Source organism: Coregonus clupeaformis, chromosome 11 (genome assembly GCF_020615455.1).
Source record: "Coregonus clupeaformis isolate EN_2021a chromosome 11, ASM2061545v1, whole genome shotgun sequence".
In the NCBI taxonomy this organism is placed as follows: Eukaryota; Metazoa; Chordata; class Actinopteri; order Salmoniformes; family Salmonidae; genus Coregonus; species Coregonus clupeaformis.
The window spans coordinates 5,373,269-5,394,830 of record NC_059202.1 but is presented as its reverse complement, the minus strand read 5'-3'; the positions used below and the strand labels follow the sequence as shown (position 1 = coordinate 5,394,830).

The 21,562-nt window shown below is 44.2% G+C and overlaps 1 protein-coding gene and 1 non-coding gene across 2 annotated transcripts in view; one reads left to right on the top strand and one right to left on the bottom strand.

The window, feature by feature from the left end:
- Positions 1-713: 713 nt before the first annotated feature.
- LOC121577344 (protein arginine N-methyltransferase 8-B-like) overlaps positions 714-21,562 on the bottom strand; it is a 35,785-nt gene continuing 14,936 nt past the window's right edge. The window contains exons 5-10 of the mRNA XM_041891104.2: positions 16,976-17,118; positions 15,478-15,565; positions 13,878-13,993; positions 10,069-10,219; positions 5,942-6,063; positions 714-890 (exon numbers count right to left, since the gene is read on the bottom strand). Coding sequence (XP_041747038.2) covers positions 807-890; positions 5,942-6,063; positions 10,069-10,219; positions 13,878-13,993; positions 15,478-15,565; positions 16,976-17,118 — 704 coding nt within the window. The 3' untranslated portion in view covers positions 714-806. The remainder of the gene's footprint in view (positions 891-5,941; positions 6,064-10,068; positions 10,220-13,877; positions 13,994-15,477; positions 15,566-16,975; positions 17,119-21,562) is intronic.
- On the top strand, positions 9,657-9,711 carry LOC121577478. The gene has a single exon (XR_006002629.1). It is a non-coding gene; the product is annotated as a U7 small nuclear RNA (small nuclear RNA).

The window sequence follows — 21,562 nt, the reverse complement described above, 5'->3', positions numbered from 1 at the left end:
CTCCTCCCTCCATCCCACCCTCTCTAATCCCTCCATCCCACCCTCTCTAATCCCTCCATCTCCTCCCTCCATACCACCCTCTCTCATCCTTCCATCTCCTCCCTCCCTCCATCCCAACTTCTCTCCTCCCTCCATCCCACCCTCTCTAATCCCTCCATCTCCTCCCTCCATCCCAACTTCTCTCCTCCCTCCATCCCAACTTCTCTCCTCCCTCCATCCCACCCTCTCTAATCCCTCCATCTCCTCCCTCCATCCCAACTTCTCTCCTCCCTCCATCCCACCCTCTCTAATCCCTCCATCTCCTCCCTCCATCCCAACTTCTCTCCTCCCTCCATCCCACCCTCTCTCATCCTTCCATCTCCTCCCTCCCTCCATCCCAACTTCTCTCCTCCCTCCATCCCACCTCTCTAATCTCTCCATCTCCTCCCTCCATCCCAACTTCTCTCCTCCCTCCATCCCACCTCTCTAATCCCTCCATCTCCTCCCTCCATCCCAATTTCTCTCCTCCCTCCATCCCACCTCTCTAATCCCTCCATCTCCTCCCTCCATCCCAATTTCTCTCCTCCCTCCATCCCACCTCTCTAATCCCTCCATCTCCTCCCTCCATCCCACTCTCTCTCATCCTTCCATATCCTCCCTCCCTCCCTCCATCCCACCCTCTCTAATCCCTCCATTGCACCCTCTCTCCTCCCTCCATCCCACCCTCTCTCCTTATTATCTCAATGGGAGTGCCTCTTCCTTCCCTCTGTGTATTTGTGGGGCTGCAGGCAGCACTGCACACCGGCTTCTCCCTATTGGACACCTATCTAGCGCATCTTGTAGTCGTGGGAGATGGCTGCCTCACATATCTGTCCTTTGAAATCCAGCTCAAAGGTGAAGTCCAAGTCACGCTGAGAGAGAGAGAGAGAGAGAGAGAGAGAGAGAGAGAGAGAGAGAGAGAGAGAGAGAGAGAGAGAGAGAGAGAGAGAGAGAGAGAGAGAGAGAGAGAGAGAGAGAGAGAGAGAGAGAGAGAGAGAGAGAGAGAGAGAATTCACCAGGGGAAAAAAGAGAGAGGAAAATCTAAGTGAGTGTTCAGACTTTTCTCATTTCAGGCCAATCACCTGAACATGGGCTTGACTGAGAGCTCTCATACAGGCAATTTCTACAGATGAGGAAAGGAGGAGAACTCCAGGACTCCATCTCTTCAATCCTCTGGCAGGAGAGGGCACTGACACTGTTGGTATCCTCATCTGCTGTTTAGTCTGGGAGTGATTAGTGCTCTCTCTCCTTTGACCTCTATCACAAAGATTATGATTGAAGTACAAACAAGCAGTCTATTGTGGAGAGGTAGTAGTGGAATTGAGTTTCTTTCTAGCCATATAATGTTGGTTTAAATGCCTTACCTGCCTGAAATGACTTTATTTGACCTTATGACTTAATTTTCTAGACAAGTATAGATGTTGTGTGTATAACCTGTACCTATCCCTGTTGGGCCAGTGTCTGTAGTTATCATACAGTAGGTAGGGGACAGGGTCCTCATTTATAAAAGTTGTGTGTGCACAAAAAAGACTAAAGCTTGCAGCTCCAGTCTTCCCACAAAGGTTGGTATTTATACATTTTGAACATGGAAAGTGTGCATCTCCACGCACAGCTCAGACCATGCGTACGCACAACTTCTAGTGGTTGGAAAATTGTATTGCAATCAAATATTGTTATTTTGGGGGAATTTGTGTTTTACACACAATGGTAGGCTAATAAAAACATTAAAACGTAATGACAAAACAACCTGTCTGAACACACCCGCCATGTCCACAAGTCCTTAATCGTCTTCTGGAGAATTCCCTCACGCCAAGGCAGAGAAGTGTGAGTTTCACGCCAAGACAGTGGCCTTCCTGGGGTACATAGTGGCAGAGGGAAGTATCCAAATGGATCCTGCCAAAGTATCAGCAGTCACGTCAGTGGCCAGTTCCGGAGAACAGAAAGAAGCTGCAACAGTTTCTGGGTTTGCTAACTTCTATAGAAAGTTTATCCGGAACTACAGTACCGTTGCTGCCCTCTCACTGCTCTAACCAGCACCAAGCAACCCCTTCACCTGGACCCCAGCAGCCGACAAGGCCTTCAGTACCCTCAAGGTAAGGTTCACCTCCGCTCCCATCCTCCAGATGCCTGACGTGGACCGGCAATTCATTGTGGAGGTGGACGCCTCGGATGTGGGAGTTGGTGCTGTGATTTCTCAGTGGGCTGCGGAGGATAGGAAGCTCCATCCCTGTGCCTTTTTCTCACGTCGGTTGTCCCCCTCTGAGTGCAATTACGACATAGGGAACCGAGAGCTGCTGGCTGTGAAGCTTGCCTTGGAGGAGTGGCGTCACTGGCTGGAGGGTCCACCACTCCATTTCCGTTTGGACCGATCGCAAGAACTTGGAGTACATCCGCCGGCCAAAACGGTTGAATCCAGGCAGTCCCGCTGGGCCCTGTTCTTCACCAGGTTTAATTTCACTCTGTCATACCGGCCTGGATCACGCAACACCAAGCCAGACGCCCTCTCCCGTCAATTCCAGAAGGATGACAACCCACTCCAAGGATCCTGTGTCGATTCTGCCAAGTCCCTGCATCGTAGCAGCTCTGACCTGGGCTGTTGAGGAACAGGTGCTGGAAGCTCTCCGTAACCAGCCCGGTCCCAGCACTTGCCCAGCTGACCGCCTTTTGTCCCCGAAAACCTAAGGCCCCAGGTCGTTCAGTGGGGACATGACTCCCGCCTAGCTTGTCACCCTGGCTCCACCGCGCACTTACAACCTGCTCGCCCAGAGGTTCTGGTGGCCCGCTCTGAGAAAGGATGTACGGGGAATTCGTCCCAAGCCTGCCCCATCTGCAACCAACACAAGTCGTCCTGCCAGCCCTCAGCCGGATTGCTGCAGCCCCTGCCTGTGCCCAGACGTCCCTGGTCTCACATCGCCCTTGACTTTGTCACGGGGCTGCCCCCTTCAAGGGGCAAGACCGTCATTCTCACCATAGTTGACCGATTCAGCAAGATGGCACACTTCATTCCCTCCCCAAGCTCCCAACCGCTAAGGAGACCGCCCAGGTGGTCCTGGAACACGTCTTCCGGATCCACGGACTGCCAAAGGATGTAGTTTCTGACCGTGGTCCACAATTCTCCTCCGCTTTTTGGAAGGAGTTCTGTCACCTGCTGGGAGCCACAGTCAGTCTGACTTCCGGATTCCATCCCCAATCCAATGGGCAGTCAGAGCGGGCAAATCAGGAGCTCGAGAAGGCACTGCGATGCATGACTTCACGCAACCCCCACTCCTGGTCGCAGCAATTGACATGGGTGGAGTACGCACACAATTCTCTGACCTGCTCTGCCATCGGTATGTCCCCTTTCCAATGTGTTTATGGATACCAGCCTCCTCTATTTGCCAGTCAGGAAGGGGAGGTTACTTGCCCATCTGCACTTGCGTTTGCCCGTCGATGTCGCCGCACCTGGTCACAGGCCCGAGCCACACTTCTCGGATCCGTTGCCAGCTACACTACCGGGCCAACCTGTCGGAGAATCCCTGCTCCCACCTACCATGTTGGTCAAAGGGTGTGGTTGTCGTCAAGGAACCTGCCACTCAGGGTGGAGTCGCAGAAGTTGGCACCTCGGTTCATTGGCCCATTCCCTATCATAAGAGTGATTAGCCCAACTGCTGTCCGGCTCCAACTGCCTAATTCCATGAGGGTGCACCCCACTTTCCATGTGTCTAAGATTAAGCCCATTCATGAGAGTCCGCTGGTCCCTGCTGCGCCTTGTCCTCCTCCTCCACGGCTCGCCGATGGTGGTCTGGTTTACACCGTCCGCCGCCTGCTTCGGGTCCAGACGGAGGGGTAGGGGTCTCCAGTACCTCATTGACTGGGAGGGCTATGGACCTGAGGAAAGGACCTGGGTGCCAGCTAGTCGGATTGTGGATAGGACTCATCACCGCCTTCCACCAACGGCATCCTGATCAACCTGCAATCTGTAGGGGCCGCCCCAGAGGGATCCCTAACCGTCCTGCCCGCTCGGCTTCCCTGTCCTGTGCCTGATCCTGTCTCGGGACCTGTCCCATCTCCCGACCACGGCCCTCCGGCTTCCTCCGAGGATGAGGGCGTTCGCTCGGGACCGTTCGGAGGAGTTCTAGCCCTCCTCCGGCTCCTCCCTCCCGCCCGGCGTGGTGTTGCTCTTGGGACTTCTGGGGCCGTCCCTTTGGGGGTTCTGTCATGAGCCCTCTCACTCCACCGGGTTACCACCTTAATGTGTTTCCACTATCTTCCACTCTGCTCATCTCTCTCTCTCACTCAGCCTAACGAGCTCCACCTGTCCCTGCTCTGCTCGGCTCTAATTACTCTGCCAGCTGCGCTGCATTACCCACTAACCTCTCCCCAGTATTTAAAGTCCCGTCTCTCAGCTCTCCTTTGTCAGATCGTCTGCAAAGCTCACACCCGAACCTGTGTGCTCGCGCTTCTGGCTCACCCTTGTTTTGTGACCCCGACCTGCCTGATTCTTGGATACTCTTCTGCCCCAGGAAAACCAGACCTGCTTTCTGCCATTACGACTCCTGACTACTCTTCGACCCCGGTAACTCTGACCAGCCTTCTGCCTTGCTACAACGTATTTGGATTTCCCCTTGAACTGTACTTCTGCCTTGTTTCATCCGCCCGTTGTGTCTGTGTTTCCTCCCCCAGGACTTCTGGACCACCAACCACCGGCGTCATCGGACGCACCGCTGCCACTGGGGGGGGGCACAGACCCAGCACATTGGACGGGATAACCCCTGGAGCCTTCACTCACTCCCTACTTCCCTTTTCCCTTAAGTTTTAATAAACTTTCTGGTGTGACGCAATTGTGGTCCTCTTGTCGTCTGTCTGAACCGTGACAAAAACAGATGCATTTGCCGTTGGTAAGGAGATCACATAGCAGCATGTAGGTAGGCTTATGTTTCTTTAAATGTTATTAAATAGGCCTAAATCATAATCATATTGCAGGACATGTCTCTCCTTTTCTGACATGACTTGTTTATTCTCGCTACACAACACATATTAGGCTACCATTCATCCATCGCTCATTCAATAGCCAAGCATGCTTGAAAATAAATAGACTGGTACCCTATTTAAACTATTTGACAGTATGGGTAGGCTACAGTATTGCTGTGCGATAGGAGCGGGACATCATAGCCTATTTAATCTCAAAGCCTATACCACGACAGGAGATAAAAATACAATCATCTATTGATAAACAAATTATTGAAGAACAATTTTTATTTTGCATAGAAGTGTGGGCTGTAGCATTTACTTTAAAATTGTTTGAATAGACAATCAATCTTGCAGAATGTGCGGCCAGTGCTTGGCAATTGCTATAGGTGGCATGCATTTTTTGTTTGAAAAAGTCACTGCAAAATATTCAAACATTCTGCCCACACCTCTACAGAAATGTCATCAAATTTGCCATTGTGTTTCTTTTAGAAACAGTGATGGCCCAGTTCCAACATTTCCAAATCATACAGCAAATTATGACGTTTTTGCTACCACAAAAGGTAAATTGAGGGCGTTTTCCAGGCAGGGTTGTAATGCTCATATATAGTATGGGACGGATTTATCAATGCGACAGTTTGATAAATCCCAATTTTTTTGTTGCACATGAAAATTCTAGAATCTCCACGTACGCCAGAATTTAGTATGAAATGTATGCACAGTTGATAAATGAGGCCCCAGGACCTTTTTTCTAATAATTTGACCAGACTAAGAAAAACTCTGGTCCCTAGATGGGGCAGTTTACCGAACACTATTAACACTATTCCTGGACTACAAAGCACTGGAGATTCTCCACTGAACCTTGCTTTTTAGTCCAAGACTAGACTTAATCTGTGTCCAGGAAACCGCCCCTGAAAGTGTAACTTCTATCTCAAAGTGAATGACTTTTTACTGGTCTTAGATTTCAGACACTCACTATGTTCTTCTCGTTGGGCTTCATGTTGATGCTGCCAATGATCTCCTCGCCCCTCCTTACGGTCAGGTAGTCCTCCAGGTAGAAGACTGTCTGTTTCCAGTGTGTGAACGGAGCATCAGGGGCTGTAGGAAGACAGGCATGCAGTTAGGGCCAAATCTTAACTTCAGATCTGTGCGCTTAACTCATATTTTCACGTAAATAACGCGTTATTGTCAATGAGAGATTTGTTCAGAAACTCAAGTGAAGTGCGAAGTTAATTTGGCTTTTAGAGTGGAAATGACACCTGACCCTTAAAACCAAAACAATCATGAGCCAAAGTTTTGACCACCAACAAAAACTAACATAAATGTAACCTTTTACCTTTGACATTGGACCTCTCATGCACTTATTAGCCACCAAGACACAACTTTTGTAACATTCGTATTTTTCTTCTCGTTTTGTATCTCTTGGTTCTGAAAAGTGCTGCCCATGGTTCTGACCGTGAATGTATGTGATTCACTATATCATAATGCTATTTACAAGCGTAGATACAGCACTGAGGATCTGTCATGCTAAAATGCTGGTTCAAATCAGGATATCAAATGTTGATATAATAGATAAGAGGAACTGATTGGGTTGACCCTCCCTACTGATGTTTGTCCTTGTCAATCTCCATTTCTCCCATTACCCCGCCCACATGCATTCTGCTACTTGAAGTGTGTGTGTGTGTGTGTGTGTGTGTGTGTGTGTGTGTGTGTGTGTGTGTGTGTGTGTGTGTGTGTGTGGACATTTTTAACTATTCTTGTGGGGACCTGAAGTCCCCACAAGAATAGTAAACAAACACAAATTTGACCAACTGGGAACATTTTGTTAGTCCCCACGATGCTAAATGCTATTTCTAGGGGGTTAAGGTTTGAATTAGTTAGGGTTAGAAGCTAGAGTTAGTTTTAGTGTTAGGGTTAGGAGGGTAAGAGTACGGGTTAGGGTTAGGGTTAGGTTTAGGGCTAGGGGTTTGGGAAAACAGGATTTTGAATGGGACTGAATTGTGTGTCCCCACAAGGTTAGCTGTACAAGACTGTGTGTGTGTGTTTGTGCATGCGTATGTGTGCTCGTGTGTATATGCTCATGTGGATCTTCCACCAAGAAAATGACCCCAAGCACACATCAAAATCCAAAAAGAAATGATTATTTAACCCCAAAATCATAATTTTGCAATGACCATCTCAGTCTCTGGACTGGAACCCCATTGAAAACCTGTGGTTTTAATTGAAGAGGGCAGTCCATAAGAGCAGACGAAGGATGTATGGAGGAATGGTCTAAGATCCCTCCCTATGTGTTCTCCTCATAAAACATTTTAGAAAAAGGCTCAGTGCTGTTATCCTTGTAAGGTGAGGTATTGAAATGTATTGAAAACAAACAAACTTGTTAAACAAAATCTATATCTCTGATCAATTGTATTATAAAATAATATCATTTTAAAATGATGTAGGGAGCCTACAATATAGCTAAGTATTTGTCATATTTATTTTATACAGTATTTTTTGCTCATCTTTATCAAGGGTGCCAATAATTTTGGACCTGACTGTACATGTGTGTTTATGTGTGTGTGTATTTACATTTTACATTTTAGTCATTTAGCAGACGCTCTTATCCAGAGCGACTTAGTTTTTTTTTCATATAAACAATATGCGCGCATGCATGTGTGTGTTTGTATTTGTGTGTCTCAGCTTATCTCCAGCTGCACACTGCTGATAACCGATACCCCCGCCCAAAACAACAATGTGCGCCCACCTGTGCCTGCACTGTTAAACTATCGCTTGGCCAAGGCTCAAAGGTCAACACAACTTTAATCGAATTTCAGCCGGCTGTCTTGGGGTAACTTTGTACCTCAGACTTTAAAGGCACGCCGTTTGAGGGCTCATGGATAAAAGGAGTTGCTGATCAGCATGGCTGCTGCATGAACACACACACACACACACAGATTACAGTTTGAAAGCTGTACGCAGTGGGAACCTAAACAGAATAGATAAGGCTATATTTGTTATGGTAGTTTAATTGGTGATATTTTCCAGCAGCATACAGTATATGTCCGAGTGTCTCTGTGTGCTCTTTTTCCATGTACTGTATATATTACCATTAGTATATTACCATAAGTATTTATACAGTATATTCCTACTACCAGTCACTTTTCAGCCCTGTTTACATGTACAGTATATCCTACTACCAGTCACTTTTTATGTATAAACCCATCTCAACCACTCCAGTACCCCTGTACATTGAATTAGGTACTGGCACTGACCTGTATATAATTGAATTCTCGTGCTTCTTCATACATCATACTTCTTGTGTTGTTGTTTAAAAAATATATATTTTCTATTATTATCTACATTATTATTATAATCACTGCATTGTTGGGAAAGAGCTCTCAGGGTAAGAATGTTAGTGTACTGTTTTACATCTGTTATCTCCTGTGCACGTGGCGAATAAACGTTGAAACTAGAAATACCTGTCCTATTATATAGGATATAGGAAATCAATGGCAATAGAGGACATAGGCCTCCATGTGCGCATTTAGATGTGTATCAGGGGTTCAGTGAGCCTAGCAGGGTTTAGCGTTGGCTAAGGTGATTTGGTTTGATGGACAGGCTCAAATCAATACTAAAGGAGCTGGAAGAGCTGCATATGATTGGAGGTCAAAAGTAAGACATTGTCCACTTTTCAAAGTGACAACACATGGTAATCTTGCCTCTGCATAATGCATGCATAATGCAAGCCACAGAAAGTCACAGTTTAAAGTCTCCTATTTGCATCACAAACTCTGATGAAGGCGAACTACTGTAGACATGATGTATAATCAAAGAGGATCGATAACATCACACCACCACTAGAGGTCGCTTACTGACAAACACGATTCTTGCCATCACACAAGTTCTCTGGATCATGCAAATCAACTGGGGACTCAAAGCTCTTCTAATTTCCAGTCATATCAGCGTTTGCTGTTGTAGTCTAGGCCTTTCTATCAAAGAGCTCATTAAAGGCGGGTCTTTGTCTGTGAATACGGATTGGGATTGAACCCACAGGGAGGATGGGAGGATGGTGGGCAGGGAGCTGGAACTCTAGCTGACCTGTCAGGGAGCAGCAGGACTCTCCTAGCCTATAATCTGCTGCTGCTGCCGCCAATCAAAAGGATAAACCCCTAGGTCTGTCAGGAGTTGGTCTGATAACAACACAGTGAACTGTACAAGAGTGCTTATGAGCCTCCCACATGAACAAATACTACAGTTTACTATAGAATACTACAGTACTTACTATAGAATTCTATTGTAAACTGTAGTATACTGTAGAACACTACACTACACACTGTAGTATCCCTTGAACATGTATAGTACTTACTATAGAATGTTGTAGAATACTATAGTAAATACTACCGCATGATCCACAAAACAACACTGTAGTAAATACTACAGTAATGTCCGCAAAAACATAAAAGTCCGCAAAAACACTACAGTTTGTTAACTATAGTAAATACTTCAGTATTTAATTTGCATATACAGTACCCTGCTCATTACCCTTCCCCATATCCCAATTTGTGCCACCCATAAGTGAGAAACCTACATGCCAAGTATAGATCATATTTTGTTCCATACAGGTTATACAAAAGAGTGGAATGCTGAACTATCCGTTCAGACACCAGAACTACCTACCTACCTACCTACCTACCTACCTACAGGTTGTGGACAATTTGCTATTTTAGTATTTGTCCAGTAGGTTTCCTCATGGAGAAAGCCTCCACTTCTATGTCAAAGATAATTTTTAAAAAACACTATAGTAAATAATACAGTAATATCCACAAGAACTCTACAGTAAATACTACAGTATACTACAGTTATGTTACTATAGTATTTCGACTATAGTTAACTGTAAAAAAATACAGTATACTACAATGAATACTACAGTAAAATCAGCAAAAACACTACAGTGAATACTATAGTATTTATACCGTAGTATACTATAGTATATAAGCCTGTGTGAAAAATCAATGAGAGAGTGAGTGAGTGAGTGAGTGAGTGAGAGAGAGAGAGAGAGAGGGGGGGGGGGGGGAGAGAGAGAGACCGAGACTGAGAAGAGAAAGAGAGTTGAGGACGTACCGGTGGAGAAGCCAGTCTTCTTGTGACACTTGGTGAACTCAATGTTGAAGTAGGTGACCAGGGCGTGGATGTAGTCGTTCCTCTGGATCTGAAGGCAGAAGGCTGAAGTGAAGGATAAGTCCTCAGTCTTCACTGTGTAGATGTTCACCTCCTGTTGAAGAGTGAGAATAACCACACTGCTCTGTTACATCTACAGCTAGCATTGTTAATGCTAATCACATACAGAATCCATAGTGATTGGGGTTCTATTCACACCATTGTTCATGTACATGTACAGATGTAGGATCACTCTTTTGATGCTGAGAATTTTCCTGTGCCACAGGAAATGCAAATGAGCTTCGTGATTGACATAAATTCACTTAAAACCCGTACTAATCACACAGTTATATTAACAGTATTCCACTTTTCATGTACCCTCATTTGGACCAGCTAATAGCCTAACCACTGATCAAGCAACATTAGGGACTAAACGTTAAAATCATGTTGCTGCAGGATTATTTTGCTGCGACAATACAGGTCAAATTAAGATTCTACATCTGTAGGCCTAACTCTTCCTCTGTGGGTGGCCATTAAGCAGCCTGCCATGGGAGGCTGGCCAAGTCTTAAGTCTTGTAAGGAGCTGAGAGGTGTGAGTGTGTCCAGGTGCAGGTCTTATATGCGTGTCATATGAGCTGTGTGGCGGTGCCTCTGAGCATTGTGTCCTGTGTTATCCCTGAGCCCCTTATTCTCTCTGTCAGGGATGAGGCCTCTGCTTTCTGCTACTCTGCTCCAACTTCTCCTTTTGGGTTCAAGGTTCACGGAGCTGAAACCAAACCCCACTACCCCCTCCCCCCAGAGGGACTAGCCAAGGAAACCCCACTATAGGGGGGAGAACGAGGAGAAGATGGGGTAATTTGGCCGGAGAACCAAGGCAGCAACTGTTGTCAGGGTAGCATTGTGGTGGTGTCCTGCTCCTTTATATGCCATATTTTAACAGGGTATCTGATGTCACTGATTCTGCAGTGGGAGAGAGGAGAGAGAGGAGAGAGAGGAGAGAGAGGAGAGAGAGGAGAGAGGAGAGAGAGGAGAGAGAGGAGAGAGAGGAGAGAGGAGAGAGAGGAGAGAGAGGAGAGAGAGGAGAGAGGAGAGAGAGGAGAGAGGAGAGAGAGGAGAGAGAGGAGAGAGAGGAGAGAGGAGAGAGAGGAGAGAGAGGAGAGAGGAGAGAGAGGAGAGAGAGGAGAGAGGAGAGCATATGGTGGTGGAACACAGCTCTCTGTTCTGGTGAGGCCCACATATTTGTAGTGGAAAAATATGACTTTTATGTATCGGGCGATCAGCAGTAAAAACAAAAAAGCGTAATTCAAAGTCAAGCTCCCCTGCTATCTTTCGCAAACAACTCCCAGCTTCCATAAGAGTAAAAACTGTTTATTTTAGTCATGCACCACAAACTCCTGAAAGTCATATTTTTATAGTGGAGGACAACAATTCAATTCGGCTCTCTCTCACTCACAGCAAAGGTAAAGTTTTGAACATGAGGCACTCATTTTATATTTTTAACAGCCTAAGCTCCTTTGCACACTGTCTGTGTATAAGATTAATGATATGATTCATCCTGTAATCCATTTAGAGACATGCAACAGCTTGTGAGTGGGTTGTCATTTTCAAAGGGGTTTCATCTTACAGGCGCATGGACAAAATCTTGAAGATTATTTCCCCTGCTTCCTATTATTACAGTCTAATGGCTTTAGACAGCAGCAATTGAAACACTTTAGGTATTTAACATCTGAACTGAGAAAAGCAGAATCAATAAACTAGAAGGGCTCCTCGACAAACTGCACAATCAGCAGTCTAGACATGGGAATAGATGCATGGCATCATGCATGGCACAATCCCTGTACCTAGTAGTGAAGGACTTTATCAGCATGGCCAGAAGGCTCAGATCGAAGGATCACATTAGGGTAACATATTGTCCATTTACAGCTGAGGACGCCTCTGAATTGTGATTGGTATGTGGATTGTTTACTGTCCCTTTACTGTAACCCAGTGGTCACCAACCGGTCGATCGCGATCTCTGTGGCTTTCCTAGTCAATCGCCAAGCATTTCTGTAAAAAGCCCATCGATAAAGCTTTGCGTTCCTAATTTTTTATTTGTACTTGATTCAGCTGCCCTGCGCGCCGGTTAATCAAAGTTTTCCCATTTCCAACCATTTCATGTCTGAAGGTACATGTCTGAAGGTACAAGAGCAAATCAAGTGCAAACAGGCCTACAGCTGGCCAATCAGATCACTCAGATCACTTTGTCTGCAGCTTCATTAGTCGACTCTAATGTGTGAGATTTGATTTCGAAACTTTAAAAACCATAACTAGAGAGAGACTGTCAATGAATACCGCAGAGATCTGCTGTTTTTATGATTGAGTTCATGTTTAAGATTTTATTAAGCACTGTCACTTTATTCAACACTTTTATAAGATATAAAACGCTCTCCCCTATCCACTCGCGTTACAAAGTGTATCGATAGACTTGCGTTGTTATTAGCGGCTTGTGTCTTTCTAATATCGAGGAGTAATTCACGTTCCCTGGTCATACGAGTAACAATACGAATTGGTGCATGAGTCAGAAATTAAGTCTGACTTGAATTTCGCCATCAAATGGAAGACGGTGTCCCCTTTTTGGTCAGTCAGAGGAGGGAGGAAGAATTGAGGGACGGTGAGAGGCAGCCTATCCGCTGCTCTCTCTCAATTTCAATTTCAATTTTAATTTTAATTTAAAGGGCTTCTCTCTCTCACACACACTATATCTCCCTCTCTCTCTCCATCCACTGAGACTGACCATCAGATACAGACACCATCAGTCCAGTAAAATAAAGAAATGCAAATTATTTCAATTTATGCCTCACAAGAAGTAATACAATAACTGATCTATTACCATTTAATTTTTAAATGGTGTGAGATGAACAACATTGGCAGGGCAATTCAAGTATAGCCAATATGCAATAATAATGTATTCATCCTATAGCCTACTGCACAATCCTCATTGATACAGAATGGGTTTTAATAGGTTAATGTTGCATAGGCTTATGTTATTTTCTTTTCTTCTGTGGGGTAGATCTCAGCCTGCATTTTGACTCAGAAAGTGACCACGAATTAGGTTATAATCGGTGTGTTTCCAACATTGCCAAGTTACGTTGAGGCATGTGGATACGAAGTACACACCACAGCTGTCCAAAACCTGGAGTTTAGCAGCTATGTTCCCCATTCTAATTAACAGATCAAGATATCGTCTGGTGGACCATTATAATAATAACAGTAACACTGGTTATGTAAATCCCACACTGCATGAGCCCAGAGACAACGCTGAGTCAATGCTTTGTGATTCAACTGTGGGCTTTCACACTGCTGGGCCTCCCCAAATCCTACCCACATTTACAAATCAAATCAAATTTTATTGGTCGCGTACACAACATTTGCAGATGTTATCGCAGGTGCAGCGAAATGCTTATGTTTCTAGCTCCAACAGTGCAGTAATACCTAACAATACAAAACAATACACACAAATCCAAAAATATCAGAATGAGACATAATCAGAGTCCAGAATTTTGCTGTGTTACAGCCTGAATTTAAAATGTGTCACCGGATGCTGTAGATGTCCTGGAGGGCAAGCAGTGTCCCCCGGTGATGCGTTGGGCTGACCGCACCACCCTCTGGAGAGCCCTGCGGTTGCGGACGGTGCAACTTGAAGCATGTCACACACACAGACATGCAAAACAGTCCTACACCCACACATGTACACTTACGCACACACACACACGTGAAGTAAAGACATAGCTGACCTTGATCAGGCAAGAGTTGGTGACCACCTGTTTGGGGTCCACCATGTCCACCAGGGGCTCCTTTATGGCCACGTTACGGATGCAAGTCATGTCAAAGCCATACACGTTCTCCCACCCTGTGGAAACACAGCACATTATGGAACACCTTTGTGGAATAAAGGTGGAATATTAAATAAATCTTCCCTAGAGAGGGAGGAATACATTGTGTGTATCCGATATGGCACCCTAATCCCTATGTAGTTGACCAGGGCCCAAGGACTCTGGTCAAAAGTAGTGGACTAAATAGGGAATTGAGGGCCATTTCAGAAACAGACATTGTATTCCTCCCTCTCTAGGGCTGATTTACAGTATTTCATTGCCCTTCTATAGGGTTGGGTAGACAGCTTCCTTAGACTCTGTTGCACTTTGCCGGCTAACCATCACTGCAGTGCAGTGAATGGCAGTAAACAGAGAGATTCTCCTTCTCTTCCCTAATATATTTTCTCCTCAGGTTAACTGATCATGGATTATGCATGGCTACAGTACTTAAAGATGCACTGTCAAACGTTTGCATAATTTCAGATCCCGAAGTGCATCTTTAAGATAGTGTGCTTGTAAGCATCTCTATTGTGTCCCATTAAAGTGGAACCACTTAAGTGTAACGACAGGAGGAGGAGGGAATAATGAGCAGGTCGCACCTCAGCTGTTGATGTGCATTCTTAGGCCCTAAAACTGAAGTAGCCCAGTCCTAGGTCGTATTCCTTAAGCATCAAACGTAAGAAAATGGACTGATAAGAAATGCTAATTTCCATCTTCTGTTTGCTATGGTATGCCCTAATGAATACAGCCCTTCTCTCATGACGACAGAACATTATTTTAGAGCACTAAGAGATCCAGCATGCCATCCCTTCTCAAAAGGCATCCACAGTATAAGCATCTGTTTGTTGGAACCAGACTGGGCCCAATATGGACAAGGTGACCCAATCGTTTTCTATCTCTTCTCAAAGCTTTCCCTAAAACCTCCCTCTGCACACGGCAGAGAGAGAAACAGCACTAGTGCTCAGTCATGTGGCCTGGGTTTCTGTAAGCCTAAGGAGCTCACTGTCTCACGGTGTGTAATTCCCTAGTTGTGGAGGTGTGTATGGGGAGTGGGTGCGTGTGTTGGTTCTGCTTCTTGTCCTCTGTTCTACTGCCATGGCTCTGGTCTCTGGTCTCTGGTCTCTGTGCTGAGATGAAGAATGAAGAATTCCACCAAATCCTCCAGGAGAGCATTAGTGTGGGCTAGCACAGAGATGGAGAGGCTTGTTGACTTGTAATATCAGATCGATCATCACTTATGCCTTTGAAAAGTTCAAATGCACCAACACTAATGTGTGTGTGTGTGTGTGTGTTTGTGTGTGTGTGTGTCTGTGCAATTGTGTGTGTGTGTGCTTAAGTGTGTGTGTGTGTGTGTGTATTTTGTGCATGTGCTGCAATTGGTTGTTCTACATTCACGGTCTATTAGCAAAGCAGAAACACAAGCCAGGTAAGATCCACCCTGGGAATAGAGAGCGAGTCAGGGGCAGCAGGATTTATGGGAGGGCACAGGGCCAACTAAACACACACACACAATCACACTCACAGTGGATTTTGAAGTCCTTGTACTGCCTGTCCTCGATGGCCACCACATACAGCGCAGCACGGTCTGGAAACATCAGTCCGCCGGGTTTCTGTGTAAAATACGGGGAGGAAAAAAGACCCTGCAATCAATCCTGCCCACAAGACATGTCATTTCTCAGCTGTGCTGCATGTGAGAAGAACCAAACACCGGGCCAGGTTATGGTTTTCATCCCTGGTTAAGTCCATGAGGTTAGAGCATTGTTCGTTCTGCTAGCATGTCCGGTTAGTGCATGTGCACACACACGCACACTCCTTCAGTAGCCTCCAACTGCTCTTAAACACTAGTAAAACTAAATGCATGCTCTTCAACCGAACGCTGCTTGCACCCGCCCACCCGACTAGAATCACTCCTCTCGACGGGTCTGACCTAGAGTATGTGGACAACTACAAATATCTAGGTGTCTGGTTAGACTGTAAACGCTCCTTCCAGACTCACATTAAGAATCTCCAATCCAAAGTTAAATCTAGAATCGGTTTCCTATTTCGCAACAAAGCCTCCTTCACTCATGCTGCCAAACATGCCCTCGTAAAACTGACTATCCTACCGATCCTTGACTTCGGCGATGTAATTTACAAAATAGCCTCCAACACTCTACTCAGCAAATTGGATGTAGTCTATCACAGTGCCATCCGTTTTGTCTCCAAAGCCCCATATAATACCCACCACTGTGACCTGTACGCTCTTGTTGGCTGGTCCTCACTACATATTCGTCGCCAAACCCACTGGCTCCAGGCCATCTATAAATCACTGCTAGGCAAATCCCCGCCTTATCTTAGCTCATTGGTCACCATAGCAACACCCACCCGTAGTCTGCGCTCCAGCGGGTATATCTCACTGGTCATCCCCAAAGCCAACACCTCCTTTGGCCGCAATTCCTTCCAGTTCTCTGCTGCCAATGACTGGAACAAATTGCAAAAATCTCTGAAGCTGGAGACACTTATCTCCCTCACTAACTTTAAGCATCAGTTGTCAGAGCACCTTACCGATCACTGCACCTGTACACAGCCCATCTGAAATTAGCCCGCCCAACTACCTCATCCCTATATTGTTATTTATTTTGTTCATTTGTACCCCAGTATCTCTATTTGCACATCATCTCTTGCACATCTATCATTCCAGTGTTAATACTAATTGTAATTATTTTGCACTATAGCCTATTTTATTGCCTTACCTCCATACCTTGCTACATTTGCACACACTGTATATATATGTATTTCTGTTGTATTTTTGACTTTGTTTTGTTTTACCCCATATGTAACTCTGTGTTGTTGTTTTTATCGCACTGCTTTGCTTTATCTTGGCCAGGTCGCAGTTGTAAATGAGAACTTGTTCTCAACTGGTTTACCTGGTTAAATAAAGGTGAAAAAAAAAAAAAAAAAAAACATATGAACGCACATATGTACACACACACACACACACACACACACACACACAGACACACACACACAAACATGCGTACCAGCCACTTGTCCCGTGCAAAGATGACGGTATTAAGCATGGACTCATAGAAGAGACAGTAGCCCATCCACTCTGAGATGATGATGTCAACCTTCTCCACTGGCAGCTCCACTTCCTCCACCTTGCCCCTGAAGATGGTGATAACTGCAAGACATACCATAACACACCATTACCATGGAGCAAATCATATTAGGTCTCTGTGAAGAGTACATAGGAGGTTAACATCACAGCACAGAACACTTAAGCTCTGCTTCTAACTCAGGGTCTCAACTTACTTTCTTAACGTGTTCTGAACAATTTGAGAACATTCCCAATGTAAAACCATTTGGAGAACGTTCCTAGAACATTACCAATTTTATTTTACTTTAATCCATAAAGTTGTGGGAAGGTTGTATGCAAAATAACCAAAGAACAACATGCTCTCAACAAGATGTAAGAAACATATGGTTCTCAGAATCTTATGTGCTAGCTGGGAAGATACATTCATACAGAAAGATTCTAATCATTAACCACGTTTCCATCCACAGTTTTTATGTGAGTAAAGTGATACTGTATTTAAAAAAATCACGACAGCTGTGATGGAAGCAGGAAGTTTCAGTACAATTGTATAAATGCCGACAGATCATTTGTTTGTTCGACATGGTGGGATCTTTTTGTGTCTGTAAAATGTATTATGCGAGAAATGTTGGTGGAAACTCCTTTATGCGCTAATATTGATATTGTCAAAGTCGCGTCAATTCAAATCTGGTATTAGGAACAAAAGAGGTCAACACGACTTCTAAGATATACTAGTTATTTTAATTAATGCAAAAACCTTCAATGGTAAATATGATGTTTCGTATATACAGGCTCTCTGAAATACCTCGCAGGGCACCCCAGAGAACTAAATCCATTGTTTCAGATTGTTGCTCAAATACTCTGACAGAGAGAGTTTCCCACCTCTCTGTTGGCCAATCAGAGTAAAGGACTGAGTGTGGTTTAAACTTTACTCAGCCAATCCGTTGATTCATCTCTGTTACCAGGCATATGTCCATATCATAACAACCTGTCATAGTGAGAAGAGCCAGCTCCCTTAGACACCATTCCTACGTCCAAGGAAGGTTCACAGATCACAAAGAACCAGTATATTCCAGCATCTGAAGACACAAATCCCTATCTCACTTTACCCCCTAAAACAGCTCTTCACATCAATCACAGCTTGCCAGGTGTCACAGCCTACATTAGCCCAGTCAAGAATGCATTCTTTCTAAGTTAGTCATCCCATCAATTATAAAAATAATAAATCTCTCACAATATAATAACCATCATATCGAAGTAAACTTAGAGTCACACGATGACATGTTGTGTGGCTCTCCCACTACGACTCGGGAAGCCATGCAGTTTATTAGGCTACAGATGAGTTATGATGAACTTCACAGGGTGATCTTGATGCTCCTTTCCAATATGCTTGATGCTTGACTGCAGTTTAACAAACACAAATATTCTTACTGTTATCCATAATAATATCATCATGTAGAGTAGCCTACCAGCACATACCCACTTTGTATCTGCGAGCTGTTGAGTGCACCTGCCAAGACCAGAGTAGGCACATTTGCTATTTAACACAACAGTTGTGACAAAACTATCGGTAGAGTTGAAAATGTGATGGAAACACATTGAACTTTAGATTTTTATTCGGTACATGAAAACATAACGCACTGATTTTTATCCGCAACAAGTCAGTTTGGAGGAAATACACTACTGGTGGGAAAATGCGCATCTTTTCTTTATGCAGATTTTTGAATATTCGCATTGGAAATCTGTTGACAATTGGATGGAAACCTAGCTATTACCCACTTTCTGTTGTACAGATGTAGGATCTTAATTTGATCACTCTGTTGTTGCTGAGAATTTGTAGTGTATTTGAGTTTTGAAATGGCCACTTTGAAATTTCAGACATGATTTTCCCTAACAAAAGTTTTTTCAAACCCTACAGAAATATCCATTAATTATAATCCACATAATAATTCACATCCTTTTCCTGCTGTAGCAAACTGGCTCAAATTAAGATCTTACATCTTACACCATGCACTTCTAAATACCCAGTAAATGCATAGGTTTTAGTGAGTATGGTTAAATGCACACAATAATACGATTATTGTGAATAGTCAGATTAATATAATAGTTTGATTCAAGCGTTTACATGCTTTGCAAAAATAACAATTTCCCTAATAATCATGTTTACATGACACATCTGAAATCAGGCTACTTGTTGGGACTTTCATAAATGCAGAAAATCGGCAATTAACATCAACTTTCTACCACAGCGATCATGTTATTTTTGTGAAGCCTATTTGATTCTGAGACATATAAAGTTTGTACAGTATTTCTAAGATTCATACTTTCAGTTTTTCAGAACTCACTTCACTCGCGCAAAATTGTCACGCCCTGGCTCTGGGGACACTGTTATGTTGAGCCAGGGTGTGTAGATCTATGTATTCCATTTCTATGTTGGCCAGTGTGGTTCTCAATCAGAGGCAACGAATGTCAGCTGTGGCTGGTTGTCTCTGATTGGGAACCACATTTAAACAGGCTGTTTGCCCACAGTGGTTGTGGGATCTTGTTCGTGTTGGTTTGTGTTTGACCATTGACTGTCACGTTATCGTTTTGTTGTTTTTTGATCGTGTATCATAAATAAAGAGTATGTTCGTCTGCAACGCTGCGCCTTGGTCCTCATCTCTTACCGACGATCGTGACAAAAATAAAGAAGTTTGCGCTGCTCATGCTAGCACATGCACAGATCAAAAACACCACTGTAACTCTGATTAAGGCATGTACATGTCCTAATAATTTGAAAGATTGCTCAGAAAACCAGAGCTGTGTTTGAATACAATACCAACCGCACTAACCATAATATTTGTGATGTAAATTGAGTATGTAGTATAGTGTGGATATAGTTAGTATGCCAAAAGTTCCCGGATGTCATACTAAATTCGCCAAATTTCGAAGTATACATTTACGTCATTTAGCAGACGCTCTTATCCAGAGCGACTTACAGTTAGTGAATACATATTTTTTATTAATTTTTTTATACTGGCCCCCCGTGGGAATCGAACCCACAACCCTGGCGTTGCAAACGCCATGCTCTATCAACTGAGCTACATCCCTGCCGGCCATTCCCTCCCCTACCCTGGACGACGCTGTGCCAATTGTGCGCCGTCCATGAGTCTCCCGGTCGCGGCCGGCTGCGACAGAGCCTGGATTCATTTATTGACTTGATTATTCACGTCATTCTTAGCTTAGCTAAATGGTATAGTCGTTGTGCGTTCTCAATTTACTTTGTTAATGAAGTCGTAAGATGTCTAGGTAGTAATTTGTTATGCTAACAAGCTAGCAAGAAGTTGCATAGCAACAGCATCAACTTCCGGTAGACATGCGAAGCACTAGTACACTCAACTGAAAGGATACCATTCATTTACAGTATACTAAAATGAACTAATAGTATATAGTATGTAGTATATATGTGGTCCTCTGTAGCTCAATTGGTAGAGCATGGCACTTGTAACGCCAGGGTAGTGGGTTCGATCCCCGGGACCACCCATACGTAAAAATGTATGCACACATGACTGTAAGTCGCTTTGGATAAAAGCGTCTGCTAAATGGCATATTATTATTATTTATTACTCATTAAGTATGTATTATATAGTATGTTAGTATGAGTATTCGAACACAGCTCAGGTGTTTTAATTGGCATATGCTTACTTCAATTATGACCTTATGCCGATTAAGATAAGCAAAATAAGGTGTTTACATGACTAATGCCATACCATGGCCTACTGCCATAATCAGTTTAATATCAAATGATTAGTGTGCATATAAACGTACTCGAGGTCAAAAGCCATTTTGATTTAATCAGTGTCCTGTAACCACATCATTAATTGTGTTTGTCTCTAAAGGCTCTCCTGAGAGAAGGGGAGGAGGCCGAAACTGCGCTCTTCAACATTTGTAAGGGCAGGGAGATGGCCCAGGAGGAAGCCAGGAAGGAGGAGAAGGCCAAGGCCAGAAAAGCCCAGCTGGAGCTTGAGGTCAAGGTAAGGGAAACTGCACAACAAATCATCTATATGAATGACTGATTGACTGACACTTTTTTGGTGTCATGACACTTCTGTGCCATTTATCACATAGCACAAAAAAAGTAATACTAAGCCTACACATCTAGGTTCTTGGCGTAGAGCAGCACATACTTTATCAGCATATGGCAGCCAACATAGTCAACATACACACTTAGTTACAGAAACAGTTTCTGTTGTACCATGCACTTTCTAAATACCCTGCAAATGCACCATTTAATTGTCAAAAAGCCCTTTTGATTTAATCAGTGCTCTTTAACCACCCTGATCATCAATCATTGTTTTTGTCTCTAAAGACTCTCCTGAGAGAAGGGGAGAAGGCAGAAAAATCACTGCTTAAATTGTGGAAGGAGGTACATTTTATTATAATGGTGTAGCATTTATACACATGCCTGGCTACCCAAACTCCTTGCTCCGGGCCAAACACTACACCACGCCCACGGACGTTCGTTTCTTGTCCACAATGAGTCTGGATCTGA